We start from the raw sequence: 17816 nt of genomic DNA, 5'->3' as shown, positions 1-17816 counted from the left end.
CATTAGTGATTAACAGCTATTTTGTGTTGCGTGTCTCAACCTCCCCTGAGGAAGTCTAAATAGAGAAACGCGTTGGAAAACTAGTCAACTCCACCTTCAATATACATCTACCTCTGTACACCCATAAATTGGGTTATAGGACAAGAATTGGATAAATGTGTATAGCTTAGGTGAATCTACCCACTTCACTAGTGGATATCTACTACATACCTTTGAATAGATGTAACTATTTGGTTCTTTGTCAAACTTGTAAATGCAAGGGTTCCTCAGGGGTACCAGAGAAAGGCAGGTCCGTACGGTAATGGTTGTATTATTCATGTTCAGATTACGTAGCGGGAAAAAAAAAGGTGCGCTGCAAGTGCTGGATAATCATGGAATTGTCCTGGGACAATCGGTCAACTTCCAAAGAGAAGAAGGTGATGACAATCTACAAGGGTCCTTCATGAAAAGTTCACTTTACTGCTTTCATTCAGTTGAATATTTTGCGTTTTGCAACACTCGGGAGCTCTCCTGCTCTAATAAAAGGAAATAATTATTACACGATAGAAAGGTGAGAGCCGGGAAGTCGGGGCCTTGACAGACCACCAAGACGGAGGCTATTAAAACAAATCATCAGTGTGCCAATTAAAAACATTTCCATGCGGCTCTTTAGATCTAGACTGATGGCAGTGGTTAATTTCACAAACTAATTACCCTGCTGCTGCTTTAATGAAGACGTGAGGTGAATACATGGTTGGGAACGGCAGCAGTTGAAGAGAAACGATGAAAGGGAAGTATACTCTGGCGCAGAGGAAAATGACACAGCTTCTGTTTCTAGATTAGAACTTGGAAAGTGACATCCTTAAGGCCAACCTGATAAAGCAAAGTCCTGCAAAACAGTCCCAAATTCTTACTGCAGATCAGAGCAGTTACAGGAATTCTAATAAGAAACCAATACGACTATGTCAACCTCCAAAAGACCTCTCAATTCACCCTAAAGTGGGCTTGAACTCAAAAATGAAAATTTGCAATATTTTAGGAACATGTATAAATGTTAAATATATAAGAAGGACTTTGAAAATGTACTCTGTCCCAAATTCCTGCTGAAAAATAGCAGAGCACCTGACATGTAAGGGTGCTTGCAGCGTTGTCATTTATGCTCTATGAGATTTTGCTGTCTTTTAGAGAACATTTATAGTTGATTTTGTGCCTAAACAGTGTAATGTGGGATACTCTAAGGCAGCGGTCCCCAACCACCGGGCCGCGGCCCACTACCGGTCCGCGGCGGTGTTTTCAGTGGGCCGCGATTACATGATCCATTATTGAAAACGAAGCGGCACCCAACCACCATCCGCGGACCGGAAGTGGTCCGCAGCGGTGTTTGTATGAGATGCCGGTAAATGTACACAGTAGTCTGTGTACAAGCAATGTGAGCACATGACATGCAGCTCGATTGGCTGTCAGATGTCATGTGATCGCTTTGAAGCAGCAGAGGTGCACAGAGAGAAAAGAGAAGACGCCAGAGTATGTCTTCTCTTTTCTCTCTGTGCACCCCCCCCCCCCGGTCCTTAGAGAAATTTCCTTCCGTGAAACCGGTCCCTGGGGCCAAAAAGGTTGGGGACCGCTGCTCTAAGGCACTCCTGCCTCTGACTGAGATTTTTTTTAATGTCACTTCTGTGCTGCTTACTCTTCTCCTTGCTGGAGAATCTAACAGGAAGCAAAGCACTGCCTTCTACCAAGATGGCCACCTCTTTACTGAGACACATTGGAAACAGTATTTTTCCCATATTTTTTTTTTTAAACCTGGGTGGGAAGAAGCTGTCAGCGGGTGGTGGCCCCTGTATTGTGACCCAACTTTTCAATAACCACCCAAAAACGGCAGGGCAGTTTTTAAAAAGTGTCGGGTAATATACCCAGTGCCCTCTGTCTATACTTTCTGTGCAATAACTTTCAGAGTTTAGCTTCCCTTTAAGGAGCATTAATCATTATTTTTCTAGTATTGACTTGGTATCAGCTTACTGCAATTCTAACTATAACAGCACTCAAACCATGATACGAAAGGGCAGGAATGGGAACCAATCAGATGTTATGCATGTAAATGTACTGATGAATGAAATTCCAAAAAATTAAAGGGAAGGAACCTAATCAGTCCCCTGCTTGTCTTTTTTTGACCAATCAGCAGGCTAGAGGTAGACAAAAGACACCGCTGTTTTCCTTCTACAACTGTAACAGATATTGGTGTCCTCTTCTAACCAGTGTTTCTCAACCAGGGTTTCTCTAGAGGTTGTTAGGGGTTCCTTGAGCAATATAAAGAAGGAGTTCCCTGAGACCTTAAAGTTATTTCAAGTGTTTCCCTCATGGTGAAAAGTTCAAGGAACACTTGCGCAGGCTGTAAGTAGTAACTCTCAGGACTTGAAGCAGCTTTAAATTTATCTGTTTCATCTATGTGTTTAGCAGTTTGCATGGAGTTTAACTTTAAATCTTACTAAAGGTGTAACATTTGTAATATTTTTAGATGAGCTGAATAAAGAAGAAACAGAAACAGATGAAAAACCAGAGACAGTCAATGATTCGTTGCCTGATATCATGGAGGAATCCTTCCAGAGGATGGGCAACATGTCTGTAGTTCGCTCCAGTTCCCCATGCTTCCCGCTCTCTTCGGATTCTACAGTCAGGTAGGATGCTCAGTGCTTTAAACATTTTGATGAAATGTCAAGAATCCTGACAGCCATATGAACAAGCTGCAGAAAGTTTAAGCGTTTGCTGGAATGACTAATATTATGACAATTAATAATAATAAACAGTATTTATATAGCGCGGATATATTACGCAGTGCTGTACATTAAATAGGGGTTGCAAATGACAGACAGATACAGACAGTGACGCTGAGAGAGGACCTCACCCCGAAGAGCTTTTAATCTAGGATATGCAATATACTATATTTTGGGCTGATTTAGGACCTAAAGTCAATTGTTTACCATAAAGCTGAAGTTCAATTTGCTTACATTTGCTTTCCCTTGGTTTCTCCTTCCCCCTTTGTCAACATGCCACTGAAATGATTTAAAAAAAAAATTTTTTTTTCTGTTTTCTTGACATACTTTATTTTTGACTCCATGACACCATGACTAGGGCTTTGTTCGTCTCCCTGCAAGGCAGGAACAGGAGGCTGCTGTAGTCAACATGTACTACATACTTTACATTATACTGAGCCTTTATAACTGAATTCCAAAGAATAAAAAAGAGAGAGGAGGAAAGAGCTTTGATATTGGACATCCCATATGAGTAGAGAAAGAGTAACAAAGAGAAGATCCCATCAGTTTGCTGCTCCTTTCACTCTCCAGTCACAGGCTGGATGGAGATACAAATGTAACTGTTACTTAGCAGCAGCAAAAAATTCCTGTTCTGCTTCAACCGTTTCCAACCATTTCTGTTTTATTGACCCTTCTACTTCTTTATAGTGGCTTAGGTGTATCAAAAAAAAGAAAAGGGTAACCCAAAATTTCTCCTTATTAAATTGGCAAGCCCCGTTATGGTCAATGTATACAGAACACAAAAGAAATAGAGGTAGCGGGCTTTTAGGCAATAAAACAGTGAATTATACTGGCATTAATCAACATTAAAGAGTCATTCAGCTAAGTTTTGTCTATAATGACTCTTTAATGTTGAATTATTCTAGTAAAATTCAAAGTTTTATTGCCTAAAAGCCCTCTACTTCTATTTCTTTTTTGTTCTGTATATAGTGTCCTAAATGACTAAAAAGGTTGGTTGGTACTCGGTACAGTGTGGCCCTGGTTTTGGGGGTCCTAGGATGCTCTGCAGGTTTTTGGGTGTGCTGTGTTTACACAGATAGAACCACTTTGGAAATTCCCTTTCATTTGTTTACTTTATTCAAGTTACATTAATTTCTATGTAACAAAAAAAACAAAACAAACAAAAACTGAAAAAGCCTGCAGATAGATCATTGTTCAATACTGTGCATCTATAATAAAAACCACAGCTCTTATCATGAGTGTTCTTAGAAAATATTTATGATCCAAATTCATCCTGACAGGTGAATTATGTGCTGACGTGCCATCTCCAGGGTTAGAATCCCAAGACTGATGGTGGAGAATTATGCTCTCTTTCATTAAAGCACTGCATAAAATAAAACAGGCTTATGTTGAAGGAAAGCATGAGGAAAATGTAATTTAGTTTAAGTTTAATAAATTGAAGATTAGTGCACAGGCTGCATGAACAGAAAAAATGTTTTCTCTGCAGAAAATGCTGCCTATCTCTGCCAGTCCTTTACTGGTTGCCCATGCTTGTATTGAGACCTGGTGGCATTCGGGGTTCTTGGAACAGGATCTGATTCATACTAGGGGATGTGTAAGACATATAGCCTATTAAGCACAATTATATAGAGTCCTCCAAATATTTTCAGTCGGAGGTGCTCAGCAGGCATGGACTGTGCCAGGGGGACTGTCAGTGTCGCTCCTATTTGCCAAGCGTTTCTGCACAGCTCCACATCTCTGCTGGCATTAGCGACTCCAGACTGCTGTCCTTATATCTTCTCTTCCCTACTGTTTTAACTAGGCTTTAGAGGGTAATGTGATGTGATGCCGGCAGAACTCTGGAACAGCTTGGCTGGAAAGCTAGACTGGCAGTGCAGTTCGTGTCGATTACACTGAGTTTAAAGCAATAAAGAAATGCCAGACAGTGCTGGGAATTATATGGAATCATAGTGGTACCTTATATCACTGTGCTGTGCAAAACACTACAATACTGAGAGGGCTGGTACTGAGTCATATAAACTATGTATCACTCTCTCTTCCAGTAAGAGGATAAAATGACTCCAAAAGGACTATAGGGCATATTAAAGGAAAAAAATAATTTGTTAGGCTTAACCAAGAGCGGTTAAATCATAGTAGGAGCCTTATTTTCCTTTTTTAGAAGGGGAAATTCATAGGTTTGCTAAGAGAATTCTAATTTCACCACTTTTTTCTTTTTTTTTCTTTAAAGGGGATTAAAACTATAGCATATGTAGACAGTTTTGCATTTCCAACTGCATGGTAACAGTTAGTGGGATTTTCTGAAATGGGGGTCAACACCATATTAATGCACATAGTTTTAAAATGAGGCGTGAAGCTTGTATTAATTCCTTTTATGACTTTGTATTATCAACTGTCCATGAAATAAAAAAAAGAAGAGTTGTCTTCCTGCACTCCTCAGAACATAATAAGCTGCACTGTGCTTGGCATCAGGTGATTCGAGAAATGGGCTCCTCAAAAGTTTAAAGGAAGGAGGAAAAAATGTACCGTTGCAGATTTACAATATGTTGGGAAAAAATGTTGAATGAGATCAGATGCCTGCTGCCATTTCAGTGGCACAATGATCATCAATATGAATCTCCCCCATCTCTTGGCAGCACTTCCTGCTTCCTGTGGAAACACAAATTCGGCTATTTTGTAGTTCTTGGGTTTTGTCAACAACTTGCAGTTGGGAAGCAGATGGTCCGCCAAGGCGAAGCACATCATTCCCGCATCAGCTGGACGCTGTTCAAAACTCATTTTCAGATATGTGATATTTGACAAATGTGTCATTTTTTTTATACATCCTCTTTGATTACCATTAATTTGATGCCGCTTGCCAAAATAAGAACGAAAGGCATACTTAACGTCTGTTCAGCTAGAGAGGACAGAGTGTGAGAAAAAGCTTCCAGCCTCCTTATCATCTGAGACGCACTAGCTTGTTTCATAAGCATTTATCCTGAACAGCCTGACACATTTGGTATGTAGAGAGCTCGGTATAGCTACTTATGTAAAGGAATATACACATGAGCATGGATTATAACGGTAATGTAATATAGCATATGTTAAAAGTGGAGCCTGGAAGTGCAAGGCTTGAAATCCCTCCACAGCTCTTATCCCACCTACCTTTCTGACCTGATAGAAAAATATCCCCTAGCTGCTTTCTTCACTCCTCCATTGACCTGATAATTACTTCCTTACTCATAACCTCATAACACGCATGGTTCCAAGACTTTACTAGGGCTGCCCCGACTCTCTGGAATGGTCCTATTCGGCTTGCCCCTACTTTATGCACATTTAAGAAACCTCTTAAAACCCATCTTTTCAAACTCACCTACCCATCATCTTCTGTTTATTAAACCTTCACTACTCACCCACCACTCCATTTGTGTGCTACATCCCCAACCTCTTAGATTGTAACCTCCATGGGCAGGACCCTCTCCTCCTCCTGTGTCATTGTTTGTATCTGCCTGACATTTGCAACCCCTATTTAATGTATGGTTAGTTTTTGGATTTATTAATCTGAATCTATTGTTAGACTCTTCCCCCTGCCCTATTTGTCAGAAAATAAAGCCCTGTTGCATCCATGTCCAAGAAAAAAGGTTTTGCCTAGAGTTTGGGTTATAAAATAAAATTGTGGCTAGGTGATGGACATTTGTTTAAATATTCTTAACAAGCAGTAAATTTTAATAATAAAATAATCCCTCACTAAACTCAGTAGCTGAAGTCACTGTGCAGCAATTTATTCCTTCACTTTGAAGGAAAGCTATTGTTTAGAGCTATTGTTTAGAGCTTTGACAAACTAAAGTCATTCAGTTATCTACTTAAAAACAGAATATTTATAGATAAAACTTATTTTATTTAATTTTAGTTTTGGGTAGAGTGGTATGAGATTAGAACTGCTATCTGAAAGGGAGATTTATCTTCTTTTTGCTCTACTGAATATTGTTACTGGGCCTGGAATATACTGGTGAAATTTTAGGTTGCAACCAGAACAATAGATCAGTTATCACTCAATCGGGGCACCTGTTTTAAGGACCGCTGCCTAAAAGAGGATTTCCTTCACTTCATAATGATTTCCTCTCACTTTCCGCTTACACAAAATTAAGCTTTATCTCCACAATGGGGTACAGATAGCAAAAAAAAGTTTTACATTGTTCCCTAATGTTAAAAAAATTATAATAAAATAAAAGTTTTAGTGTTAGATACAGATGCTTTTCACCTAACGACCAGGTTCTGTTCCTGCTACCAAAGAGCATAGGATAGACCTGAGCGTGTGCAGCACCTGTCAGTGGCAAGTTCACTGACAGCCTGCAGATTGGGGATCATGAAAGAGGAAGACATAGGGAGCCCAGAAGACCAAAGAGGAGACGCTGCATGGATATACACTGTACACTTTTGTACAGTGTACTTGTCGGAAGAGCCAGTTGTAAGTGAGGGCGGTCGGTAACAGGTAAGTTGTTAATCTGAGGATCTGAATACTTCAATATGAAACTTCTGTGCTGCAGTTAGGCAACACTTACAGGTCCTACTCCTTCCCTAGCCTGTGACTGGACAGAAAAGGGAAAGGCAGAAGACTTAAGAATTAGGCTAGGTGCACACGTTAGATTTTTGTCGTTGAAAATGATCTTTCACAATCCTTTCCAATAACAAAAGACTGAAAGTGAAATGAACTGAAATGCATGAACAAGCCCTGTAATACAGCGCAGTTCTTCTCTATGGAGAGGGGAGGGGGGCGAACGAGTGAGCGGCACCCCATTGTGCTCTCTTCCCTTCACTTGTTGTTCGTCCTTTGTTGTACACATGTACGCTTCTGTACACACGTCAGATTCTCGTCCGATACTAGCTCTCACTAGGCGAGAATTGGACTAGAATCTTGTGACGTGTGTACGTAGCCTTACACTGCTCTTGGTTTTTACTAAAAAATGTGGGGCCGGTGTTAATGAGCTTTGCTTTAAGAGGATTTTACATTCCTATAAACATTTTTTGGAATGTAAGACCTGCTTAAAGCATGGCAAATGTAGTACAGGAGGAGGCCAACTGCTGGTCAGATTACCAGTCGGTGAGTTCCAGGTTGAATCAAGAGCCTCTGAAAGTAATCTCAGTATAACATAGGCACAAAGCCCATTGGATAAAGTAATAGGTACAGAGCAGCATTAAAATGTTCCTTATATTTCTGCTTGGAGTTCAGCTTTAAGTAATGTCAGCTATCTTGGAGCTGCTCAGGTTGGTAACATGAAGGTGTTTTCTGTATAAACATTTCAGACAGATTTGACGACCATTATAAGTTTCTCCTTCTCACAACCAAACCCTTTTTCCCATTTGCTGTGTTTTTACCAGATGTTTTGCCGTGTATTGTTTTCACTTATGGCTTTATACTTGGAACTCACGTGCGCTCCATGCACAATCTATCACCAGACAACATCTGCAGTATACAAACCTCCAACACATGCTTACATTGCGTAACAAACGTGTTCCATACATCCAAACATTCTGGCTGCACATCACCACAACCATTCATCACTGCACAAATCGCAACACAGAACACCGCGTGACACCGTAAACAAAATACATTGATATTGAGAAATGGAGGAGCATCCAAATGCCACAGTGCGTGCAAATTCTGGAGTTAATAGACAGCCTTTGATGAATAGCTTTCTTGCCAATGGCTGCCTTATTATTGCTGCCCGGACTAAGCTGTGACTCATCAAAAGGTGTTTGCTTTTGCAGAGGTGGTATAAACATCGCCGCAGCCATGGTTTTGCTTTCGAGGTAAGGGGGCAGCTGTGCAGGTTAGTTTGAGGGTCCAAGGGGAAAGGGGGTTGATTAGAGGAGTTGTCCATCAAATAAGTTTTTCTGAGGCCTTTAAATATTGACAAATTTGTTCATTCAAAATAGCACAGCTGTTACATGCAAGCACACTGTTTCTCCCTATGACCCTATCTCCCAATATCAGCTACACAAGGATTGAATTAATTTCAATGAGTTGCCCAAATGATAGACTTGCATTTGAAGGAGCAGTATAACCATGGTGAAACACTGCAAAGCATAAACAAGTACATGTTGAGCAAATTTGGCTTTTGGCTTTTGTGTACATATTTAGGAATTAAAATTAAAACAGGATATTTAAATACATAATAAGCCAAAAAATTACATGTTATCGTAGTAAAGAAAAATGGAAAGACGGCACCAACTCTTTACTGTTTTGACGTGTGGTGCAAGGAGAGGATGCTTGCAAACAGTATGACTCCTTATAGATTTTCATTGCTCATTTATGATCCTCCTAGCTGAAAATATACTGCAAGTATAGTGACCCAAGTGAATTGTTGATCCTCCCGACTGTTCTTACTTCGCCAAAAACAATAAATTTATTTTAGAATTTTAGCCTGGGTATCAGACACTGACATAATATCTGGCTTTCTATTGCATGGTGTGTAAGCGGAAGTGTTCCATAGCCGTGCTTGGTAACTCCAGTTTAAGCTGCTATCCTGGTCTGTAATTAGACCATAGATCCTTAATGTATTCCACATTCAGACACTTCTCACTTACAGATAGCTGATCATATGACCGCCTTGTGCTGTTATTGCTCTCATCAGAGTGTCTGAATGTATTTAATGTTTGTGTAGTAAAGCATATTTAGTCATTGCCCCGTTCAGTTTTCTTTCACAGGGAGAAAGAAACATCCTCCGGGGTGCATCACTGAAATATTCATGGCTTGAGCTCTCTTAAAGAACTGCTATGCATAAAAAGTGGTAAATATATATACTAGGTCTGTCCATGAAAAAACGAGACTGATATAATACGTTTTATTTATTCATATGAGAATTCTAATTTTTGTCCCCTTCAATATTCTCTCCATTCACAATTAAGCGGTCTTGTTTTTCCACTGGCGGAAGGTGTGGAACAGAATGTTTTCTAGATATCTGATGTTTTTTTCTTTACTTCATCCATTGACACAAAACGTGTTCCTTTAATCACCAATTTCATTTTAGGAGAAAGAAAATTTGTGTCTTTCAGTCACAGAAAGTGCTGTGTGAGAAGGAGCATTGTCCTGATGAAGAATTAAACCATTTTCCCACATTTCTGCCGTCTTTTCCTGACTATTTTTTTATCATACTATTATACCTTCTATATTTTTATATTATACTCATATACTTTCTTATTCTTCCTTTTAAGTTGAGCTGCCTTCTTGTTTTGTTCTGTAAAATTGGATTTTGTATGATAGGCCAGCTTTTGATGTTGCCACCCATTTAGTGAAATAATTTTCCAGTGAAGTCTGTAGTTATTTTCACAGTCTTACCAGCTCATTTGGCATCCTAAAAGTTGCATTGATTTTCTCATCATATTTATTAACCTCAGGGTTTAATCAATGTTCTTTGGTTTGCCATCACGAATGGCTCATTATCACATGGTGGAGAAGTGAAATATATCGGTTGCAGTTGTAAATAAGTATCAGACGGGCAACTGAAAGCTGGCTCAATGCATCCGAACTTCTTACAAAAAATGTTTTACCAACCTAAATTTCAGATAAAAGCACAGAAAATTAAAAAAAAGTATTTTAAATGCATAATTTCTGTTATGTAATGAATATACTTGCAATGTGCCTCTGTACTTGGTGGAAACAGAGAATAAATAGTCAATTGCATAACACAACCCCCTCAATCCTTCCATGTTGTAGTCCCTTGCTTTTCTGAGAATATCTAATTACTGCCTTTTCTGGCCCAGCTCCTTCTTCATCCCTACATCACCTATACAATACCATAGATCAGTGTTTTACAACCAGGGTTCCTCCAGAGGTTTCTGGGGTTCCTTTAGCAATGAACACTTTGCACCTCTCAGGTCAGTTTAAGTGGCATCAATTACCTTTTAGGCTATCTGTAAGGGTGACATTCATCCCAATGGCTAGCAGTGTAAGAGGCACGGTTTCCACGGACCACCATACTAATATACTGTGAGCTGTGGTTATAGTAATTATAGCAGGGGTTCCCTGAAGGTAATTCAAGTGCCCCCCTCCCCCCCGGTAAAAAGATTAAGAAACACTGCTATAGGGTGTCACTGTTGAGGTATATTATGATGTCAGGAATTTATTCATGCAAGTTTACCTAGTGGTCCACTTTAAAGTACATGCTAATTGTACCAAACAACTATAAAACCTCTTTAGATAGGAAAAAGATACTGAGGAACTTTCAGCCCCATTTTTGGTTTCAATAAAATTTACATTATTAAACTTTCAGAAAAGGCTTGATTCTCAGTACAGGAGGAAAATGTGTTGGTGAAGGCGGATGCCAAAAACAAACTCCTATCAGTAGTTTCTAATGAATGGCTTGGCACCCTCTACATTAGTGCTGTGTACACAGCTCCTAGCTCGAGTCGTTGCTTTGGCACTCCTGAGGTTTTCTACCTCATTATCACCTGAACTGACACAACATTTCCGCTGAGGTTTTGCTGCTTGTTCTATGCCGCTGGGAATCGGGAATGCGTGCCCTTCGCTTGGTATACGTTATCCTAGTGAATTAATGATCTTACCAAAGTAATTGTGTGGATCCAAACGGCGTTCAGCATCTGCTAGAGTGCATGGCAGCTGGGTACAGTTTTGGCTCCGAACAGAGAATGTTTAGATTTAAAATGCACATAACATACAGGTCTCTGGATTGCTTGAAGAAAAAAAGAAAAGTAGATATGGAATTGCCATTTTAGCTGTTATTTCGTTTATTTATTGGTCAACTATGGCCTTATTTACCATAATAGTATTTTTTTTCTTGCCCCCATGGCAGCAACACTCATTGTGTAGATGGGAATTCCCTAAATCCTCTTCACAGTACACAAAATAAAGCCCAACCCACTAAAACCTATTTTCCCGTGACTTCTCGGCCCAGTTATTCACTACAAAAAGTAAACTTACTAAAAAGTCTTGTTTCTGATTTCCTTATTGGTTTGTGCAGTGTAATTCAGTGAAAATAGTTCCTCTCTGAAACCCTCCCAATATCTTTGCAATACCTCATGAACAGCTACGAAGTTTATTACATAGTTTTTGTGCATAAACCTAATCTATACTCAATGCCCAATTTTTTCCATCCAGAACTCTCATATGTGAGTCACTTAAAAATCAAATAATTTCATCCTTTCATGACTCTCCCTAGCTTTTCCAATTTCCATGTCCACTGCTGTTTCCTACATTTGTCTTGATTCATCAGCAGGATCCATCTCCTCACAGACCGATTAATTTTGATTAGCACTTCTGTGCATGTGTGTGCTTGGGGTAGACTGACACTGCAAGTTTACAGGGCCTGTGAGCGTCTCCTACCTGCCTGAGTGTGTAAAGATAATATCGTATAAATAAGCTTTTACAAAGTATTTTTCCAAACTTTTACCTATTTCCGCTGAACTTTGGGTTATTGAAAAGTGCCAGGTGGTGCGTGCAGCTAAAAGGGGCTGCAGAGATTAAAACCAAGGAAAGCTAAATATCAAGAGTTCTATACTGGCTCATCATATACATCATCACTACTGGGAAGTAAAAGAAAGGTTCTTTTCTGCTATAGTAAAACACCTCTGACAACATTGTGATGGAAACAACCATCTTGATTCATGTGCTGTGTATCAATGCCCTTGAAGTTAGTATGCAACGTAGGAATTGGGGGAATACTGGCATTCATAAAAGCCTAAACACAAAATGTGTTTAGCTGGTGTAATCTTAAACAACATTTTGTGTTTTGTTAGTTTATTTGGAATAATTTTCCTTCTGCCCCCCACCCCACTTCCCCATCACCACCACATGCATTTTTCTGTAAAAATAGTTTTTATTAGGCAGGCATATACCTAAAAAGCAGGGGTATCAGACACAGGCAAAACCGAGGGCTAAATTGAGTAAAAGAACTCTGCATGGGGCTGTAATAAAGGTTCTGAGGACCACACTTACCTTTTTGAAAAGGAATTATTACTTAACAAATTGATTTTCCTCTTCTTTTGATTTTCTTCTTTTCTTGAAAACTGGTAATTGGAATGATGGTTGGGGTCCACAACACTTATTAGAGCTGGAGAAGCAACTTATGTGAGATGTAAAAATCCAAGCAAGCTAAAGCTTGCTATAGCTACGTTATAAAAAATAATATTAGGACAACGTTGTATAGAAGGCTCATGTCGGTGCTACAGCATACAAAGCCATTTTAGACAAAGAGTGGTGACTGTTGTGGTTTTCAAATGGGGGCTAACTCCATATTTCAATGAAATGTCCACCAAGCTAATATGGATATAACAGATCTTTTTTAGTATTAGGAACCATTTATTTGATGGTTTTGCACATGCACATTTATTATTACTCTTAGGAGGAAAGGGAATTGCTTCATGTAAGAAAATCAGGTCCCATAGGATGCTAATCAGCACAAACTGCATTTCAGGGCAAAATAAATACATAATGTCCATTTTCTGCAGGCAGTGAGTGGTAAAAGAAAAGTTTCTCAGCAAATAAAAAATATTTCAAACATCACGTAGAGGACAGGAAGGAGCGGAGGGCCTGATATCCATGAGAATAGGGCACACTGTACTATACACAGGGCTGCAGGTCCTACTTTAAAAGTCGTGTGGTTTGATCAGAGGGCCGTACACCCCCTTAGAACTCACATCTAAGACTCTTTGATGTACGAGGGGTGGGGTACACAGAGTCTTGCAGGGAACACTAATTGGTGCAGACAGGAATGGAATGAGCTGGCCTTGAATAAAGAACTTTGGAAATTCTTTCAGTACTATTTTAGGTTCTTTCTGTGAACACTTTCATAACTTAACCCAACCGATGAAACAGCAAAAAAAAATAATGGAAACTGAACTGCACCTATATATGATTTTCCATGAGGTCTTTTAATGCAAAGTAGAAAACATGTTACCTAAACTATTCCTGACTACAACATTTCCTAATAGATGACTTTTTCATGACGAAACCTTAAACTTCTAGAATTACTCCTAAAACATGCTGTGGAATCTTAATCTATCTGCATACCTCAACCACTCTCCATCCATCTGATACTGACCTTGCCCCTCTGTCAAGTTTCAAAGTTCTTTGTGGCCCCTGAGCCAAAAAGTTTGCCCACCCTTGAAATAAAACATGATCGGCGGAATCAAACATATTCCGACTTCTGGTCTGTATAGCATTATGTACAGAAAGTCAATCTTTAGTAACTGCTTCTCCTTTCATAGTCTATTCACCGACTGGGGAAATGGTGACCCTTAAAGGTGAAACTAGTGCAGTGAAGGATCATGTCCCCTTTCCTGCCGGCTGTTTGGCAGAAAAATGTAAATCTTTGGACTAAGTAGACAGAAATACAAATGTTTTGGCAAGCATATGTGAAAGTTTAAATAGAAAAAAATCAAAAAGTTTCTTCCAAACAATAAAATGCACCAAAACGTATGGAATGAATAAACATACATTCATATTACCAGCAGCATGCACCAGTGCCTTCCTGATATTTAAAAGTTGAAGAAACAAAGCAAACAATTAAGATCAGAATCACAGTGCTTTATTGCAGCCAGGATTTCTGCATAACCAGCTCTGGACTGATATTTGCTGTGCTGAAAACATTTACTACAAAAGTAAACACCTAGAAAATACTTTTGTGTTTTTTTTTTTTTTTTTTTTTTTTTTATACAGGTTTTCCACAAAATTTTTTTACACCAGACATGGTGCCAAAAGCTAAATGGGACTAAAGGGAGTAAAGAATATCGTTGAAGCTTTTATGGTCTGTTTACAGCTGTTCATGGTACGGCATATCCTGGGGTTCTCCTGGGTGAGCAGCACCTCGTAATACACAAGCAAAGCTTTGTAATGACATTTCATACTTGCTGCATTGCATGCTTTGTGTATATTCATTTTTTTGGCACTATGTCTGCACAGCACAAACTCTTCTTCCAAGTCATCCACATCTGTAGAATGTATGTCTTTAGGCCAAAGCTGTAAATACAGCTAAGCACAGGCATGTATATAATATAACTTAAAATACTTAATCTTTTATCATACCAAATAATAGTAAATAATTTTTAGGAATTTCATTCTAGTTTTACTAGATCACCCAGGTTCACCCATGATAGTTTATCTTCTCCATCTTTTAGTCTGGTCCTGGCTTCACTACTTATGGAGTCACTTACCTAAATCAAGCACACAGACGGTGTAGTATGCAGTTGTCCCCCATACCGAACGCTCGTTCTGGATCACAGACTAAGCAGTGTAACCAAACAGACATTCCTAAAGCACTTCTGGAAAAAGATGAGCAACCCCTGAATCTGCAGTCTTGTTTGCATGTTGAAGGTGTTTTAATTATAGAAAAAATAAACACCAACTTGTTCCTGGGATCCACCTCACTTTATTGGGGTTTTAAAAATGCAGAAGGTATACGTTTTTGTGAGAGAAAGGAAAAACTAAGAAGGAGAAGGAAAACTAAATGTAATATGTTCAAATGGGACTTATATTAAAGCTGCTTTGCCTAGTGCTACAAAGATGGATATGCTCCCCCCTTTTGATTTGTGTATTCATTATCCTGCACTAGTTTTCAATACTTTTAATAGTATCCATGCTTACGGAATATTTCAGGATATATTTGCCTGTGCAAAATCTATAAACTACTTCCTAATGTTATTCATCTTAATTATTTGGTAGGAAATCATTAAGCATCACCAACCACTAATAACCTGCACCTCACAGTTCAGCTTTCATGTTGAAGTTCTTACAAAACCAAATTAGTTCCCGTTTGCATGAGGTTCTGTGCTCAAGTACTGCCTGCTGTTGCATCCACCAATTGTCTCTGCCCACTTATGGGTTGACTAATGAATAGAATCATTCATCCCTTTCCTTTAGGCCCAGGCTGTTATCAGTCAACTCAGTACTAATATTAAAAAGGATTTGTATAGCACCAACATATTGTACAGCGCTGTACATTAAGTAGGGGTTTGCAAATGATTGACAGATAAAGACAGTGACACAGGAGGAGAGGACCCTGCCCCAAAGAAGTATATCAGTATATATTTTTATTTGCTTGTATTTTGGTGCTGTAGTAAGGAACACCTGCCACCAAGATCAATTATCCAAAGCACCAGAGAGACAGGTAAAGTTCAGGAGTTTAATTTAAGGAAATTAAAAAAAAAATGGTTGCAGGGAGCGGGTGGTAGAACTAGCAGGAATGAGACTGGAGATATCGTAAAGTAAATAAATAAAGGCGATACTGGATAAAATAAAGATTACGTTTTTGTAAAGCTTTCCAGTGTCCTCATTTTCATCATGAGCCATTCCAGTCTATAAAAGCCCTTCATAGAGCTGATTTTTCATTGGCGTGGGAGAGATAACATGATCATTAAAGTTATTCTGCTGCTACACTTTTAGGAGTGGAGGAATAAGATGCACCTTTCTGTTCACAACCTAACTATCAATAAACACTGTGTGACACTGGGAAGGGAGCCAATTTAAAGTAATTGATAGTATGAAAAGCCTCATCCTGCACTGCACTGAACTTTTTTTATTTTCATAATAAACACCATCAAAAATGGATGAAATAAAGATAAAAGTAGACTAACCAACCTCAATAAAGTGGAAGTAAACTGATCTTACTCACCTGTCCCTGTTCTCTGAGTGTGTCGCTACCTTCTTCTTTCTTGTGTTCCTTCCTTTTGGCCATCTTAAATGATCGGGCCAGGATAACGTATATGCCATAGAGGTGCTCATTCATTCCTGGCATGTGCATGGGAAACCCGGGATTGCCAAGTATCCTGGTGAACAAAGTTGAGTTGAGGATTGGCTGTTCAGCTTTTTGCCAGATACCTTGAGAAATCAGGCAGGTAGAAGGAATTATTGCTTCAGTTCCACTTTAAAGTAAAGCTTTTTAATTTGTATTAAAGGTAGTTTAAAATACCATATACATTGTATTGATGCATTTAAAATTATTAACTCCTTTATCTGACCAGAGGAAACTGCACTCGAGATATCCCTCCAGTTACCTTGCTCTGTGTCTGAGCATCCCAAGCTACGGAAATGAGCAAAACATTTTATTTCAGCATTTTCCCATGCTGTTTGTAATTTAGTAACATGAAAGTTTATAGTTTATAATCTTTTTGCCACCACTGCCGAGCCTTTAGCTAGAAGATTTCTAACATTTTCATCTCGCATAATTATTTTGATCTGATTTCTGGCCTTGCGGCTTGTACGCATTACAAGTGGAAATTGTGTAATTCAAAACAGCCTTCAAATCCTCCCATCTTGGCTGTCAAAACTCTTAACACTGACGTGGTTTAAACCAAATAGTCCTGATACACCTAATTAAGAAAATGACCTACAAAATAATGTATCCAAACTTGGCAATAAGATTGTTGCATACCTACATCAAACTGCAAAAATGGAATATATTGCAGCTTTTTCCAGTCTTACCAGTGCTGTGCCGGTACATTTTCTGCAAGTATAGAAAAGTATTTGGTATTTGTACCATCTGTATTTAGCGCCAACATATTACACAGCGCTGTACAGTAAATATCTGTTAATTCTGATAGAAAACTGGTATCCTTGGGACGTCTTGTGCTCTGAACTAAAATCTTAAAAATGTCTTTGGCTTTCTAAGCTACCTTATGTAAACTAAATGTAAAAATTGTCTTTTTTTTACATTGGATATAAGAAATAAAAATGCAGCAGGCAGCGCAGGGTGATGACACTGCTACTCCATAGAGTCTGTGCCACAAGTAGTGTTATTGCATAGGATTATGTTACTGGAAATATAAGGTGAAAATAAATAAATAAAAACTTATATAATAATGTATTATTATCATGAAAAGTAAAGCAGGACTAAACTTGTGATACTCATCTATCCCTGCTCTGTTGCATGGTGCCGCCATCTTCCTTCTTCTGGAGATGATCTAAGGCCATCTTGATTGGCCAGGCCAGGATTGATGTAACTCCTGCGCATGCATGCAAGAGTTAATTTATTTCTAGTATGCTCAAGGGAAGCCAGGATTGCCAAGTTTCTCTGTCAGCCAACACTGAGCTATGCATGCGCAGCTCAGCAAAATTTGACAGCTGGGTGGCAATCG

General features: G+C 39.0%; 1 protein-coding gene across 5 annotated transcripts in view; it reads left to right on the top strand.

The window, feature by feature from the left end:
• RAD18 (RAD18 E3 ubiquitin protein ligase) overlaps nt 1-17816 on the top strand; it is a 198516-nt gene that overhangs the window by 125976 nt on the left and 54724 nt on the right. For all 5 annotated transcript variants that reach the window (XM_072420467.1, XM_072420465.1, XM_072420468.1 and 2 more), the window contains one exon: nt 2495-2654. In XM_072420467.1, the coding sequence (XP_072276568.1) occupies nt 2495-2654 (160 nt within the window). The remainder of the gene's footprint in view (nt 1-2494; nt 2655-17816) is intronic.

This window comes from Pyxicephalus adspersus, chromosome 8, assembly GCF_032062135.1.
Source record: "Pyxicephalus adspersus chromosome 8, UCB_Pads_2.0, whole genome shotgun sequence".
Classification (NCBI taxonomy): Eukaryota; Metazoa; Chordata; class Amphibia; order Anura; family Pyxicephalidae; genus Pyxicephalus; species Pyxicephalus adspersus.
Note: the sequence above shows the minus strand (reverse complement) of the source record. Positions and strands in the feature narration are given on the sequence as shown.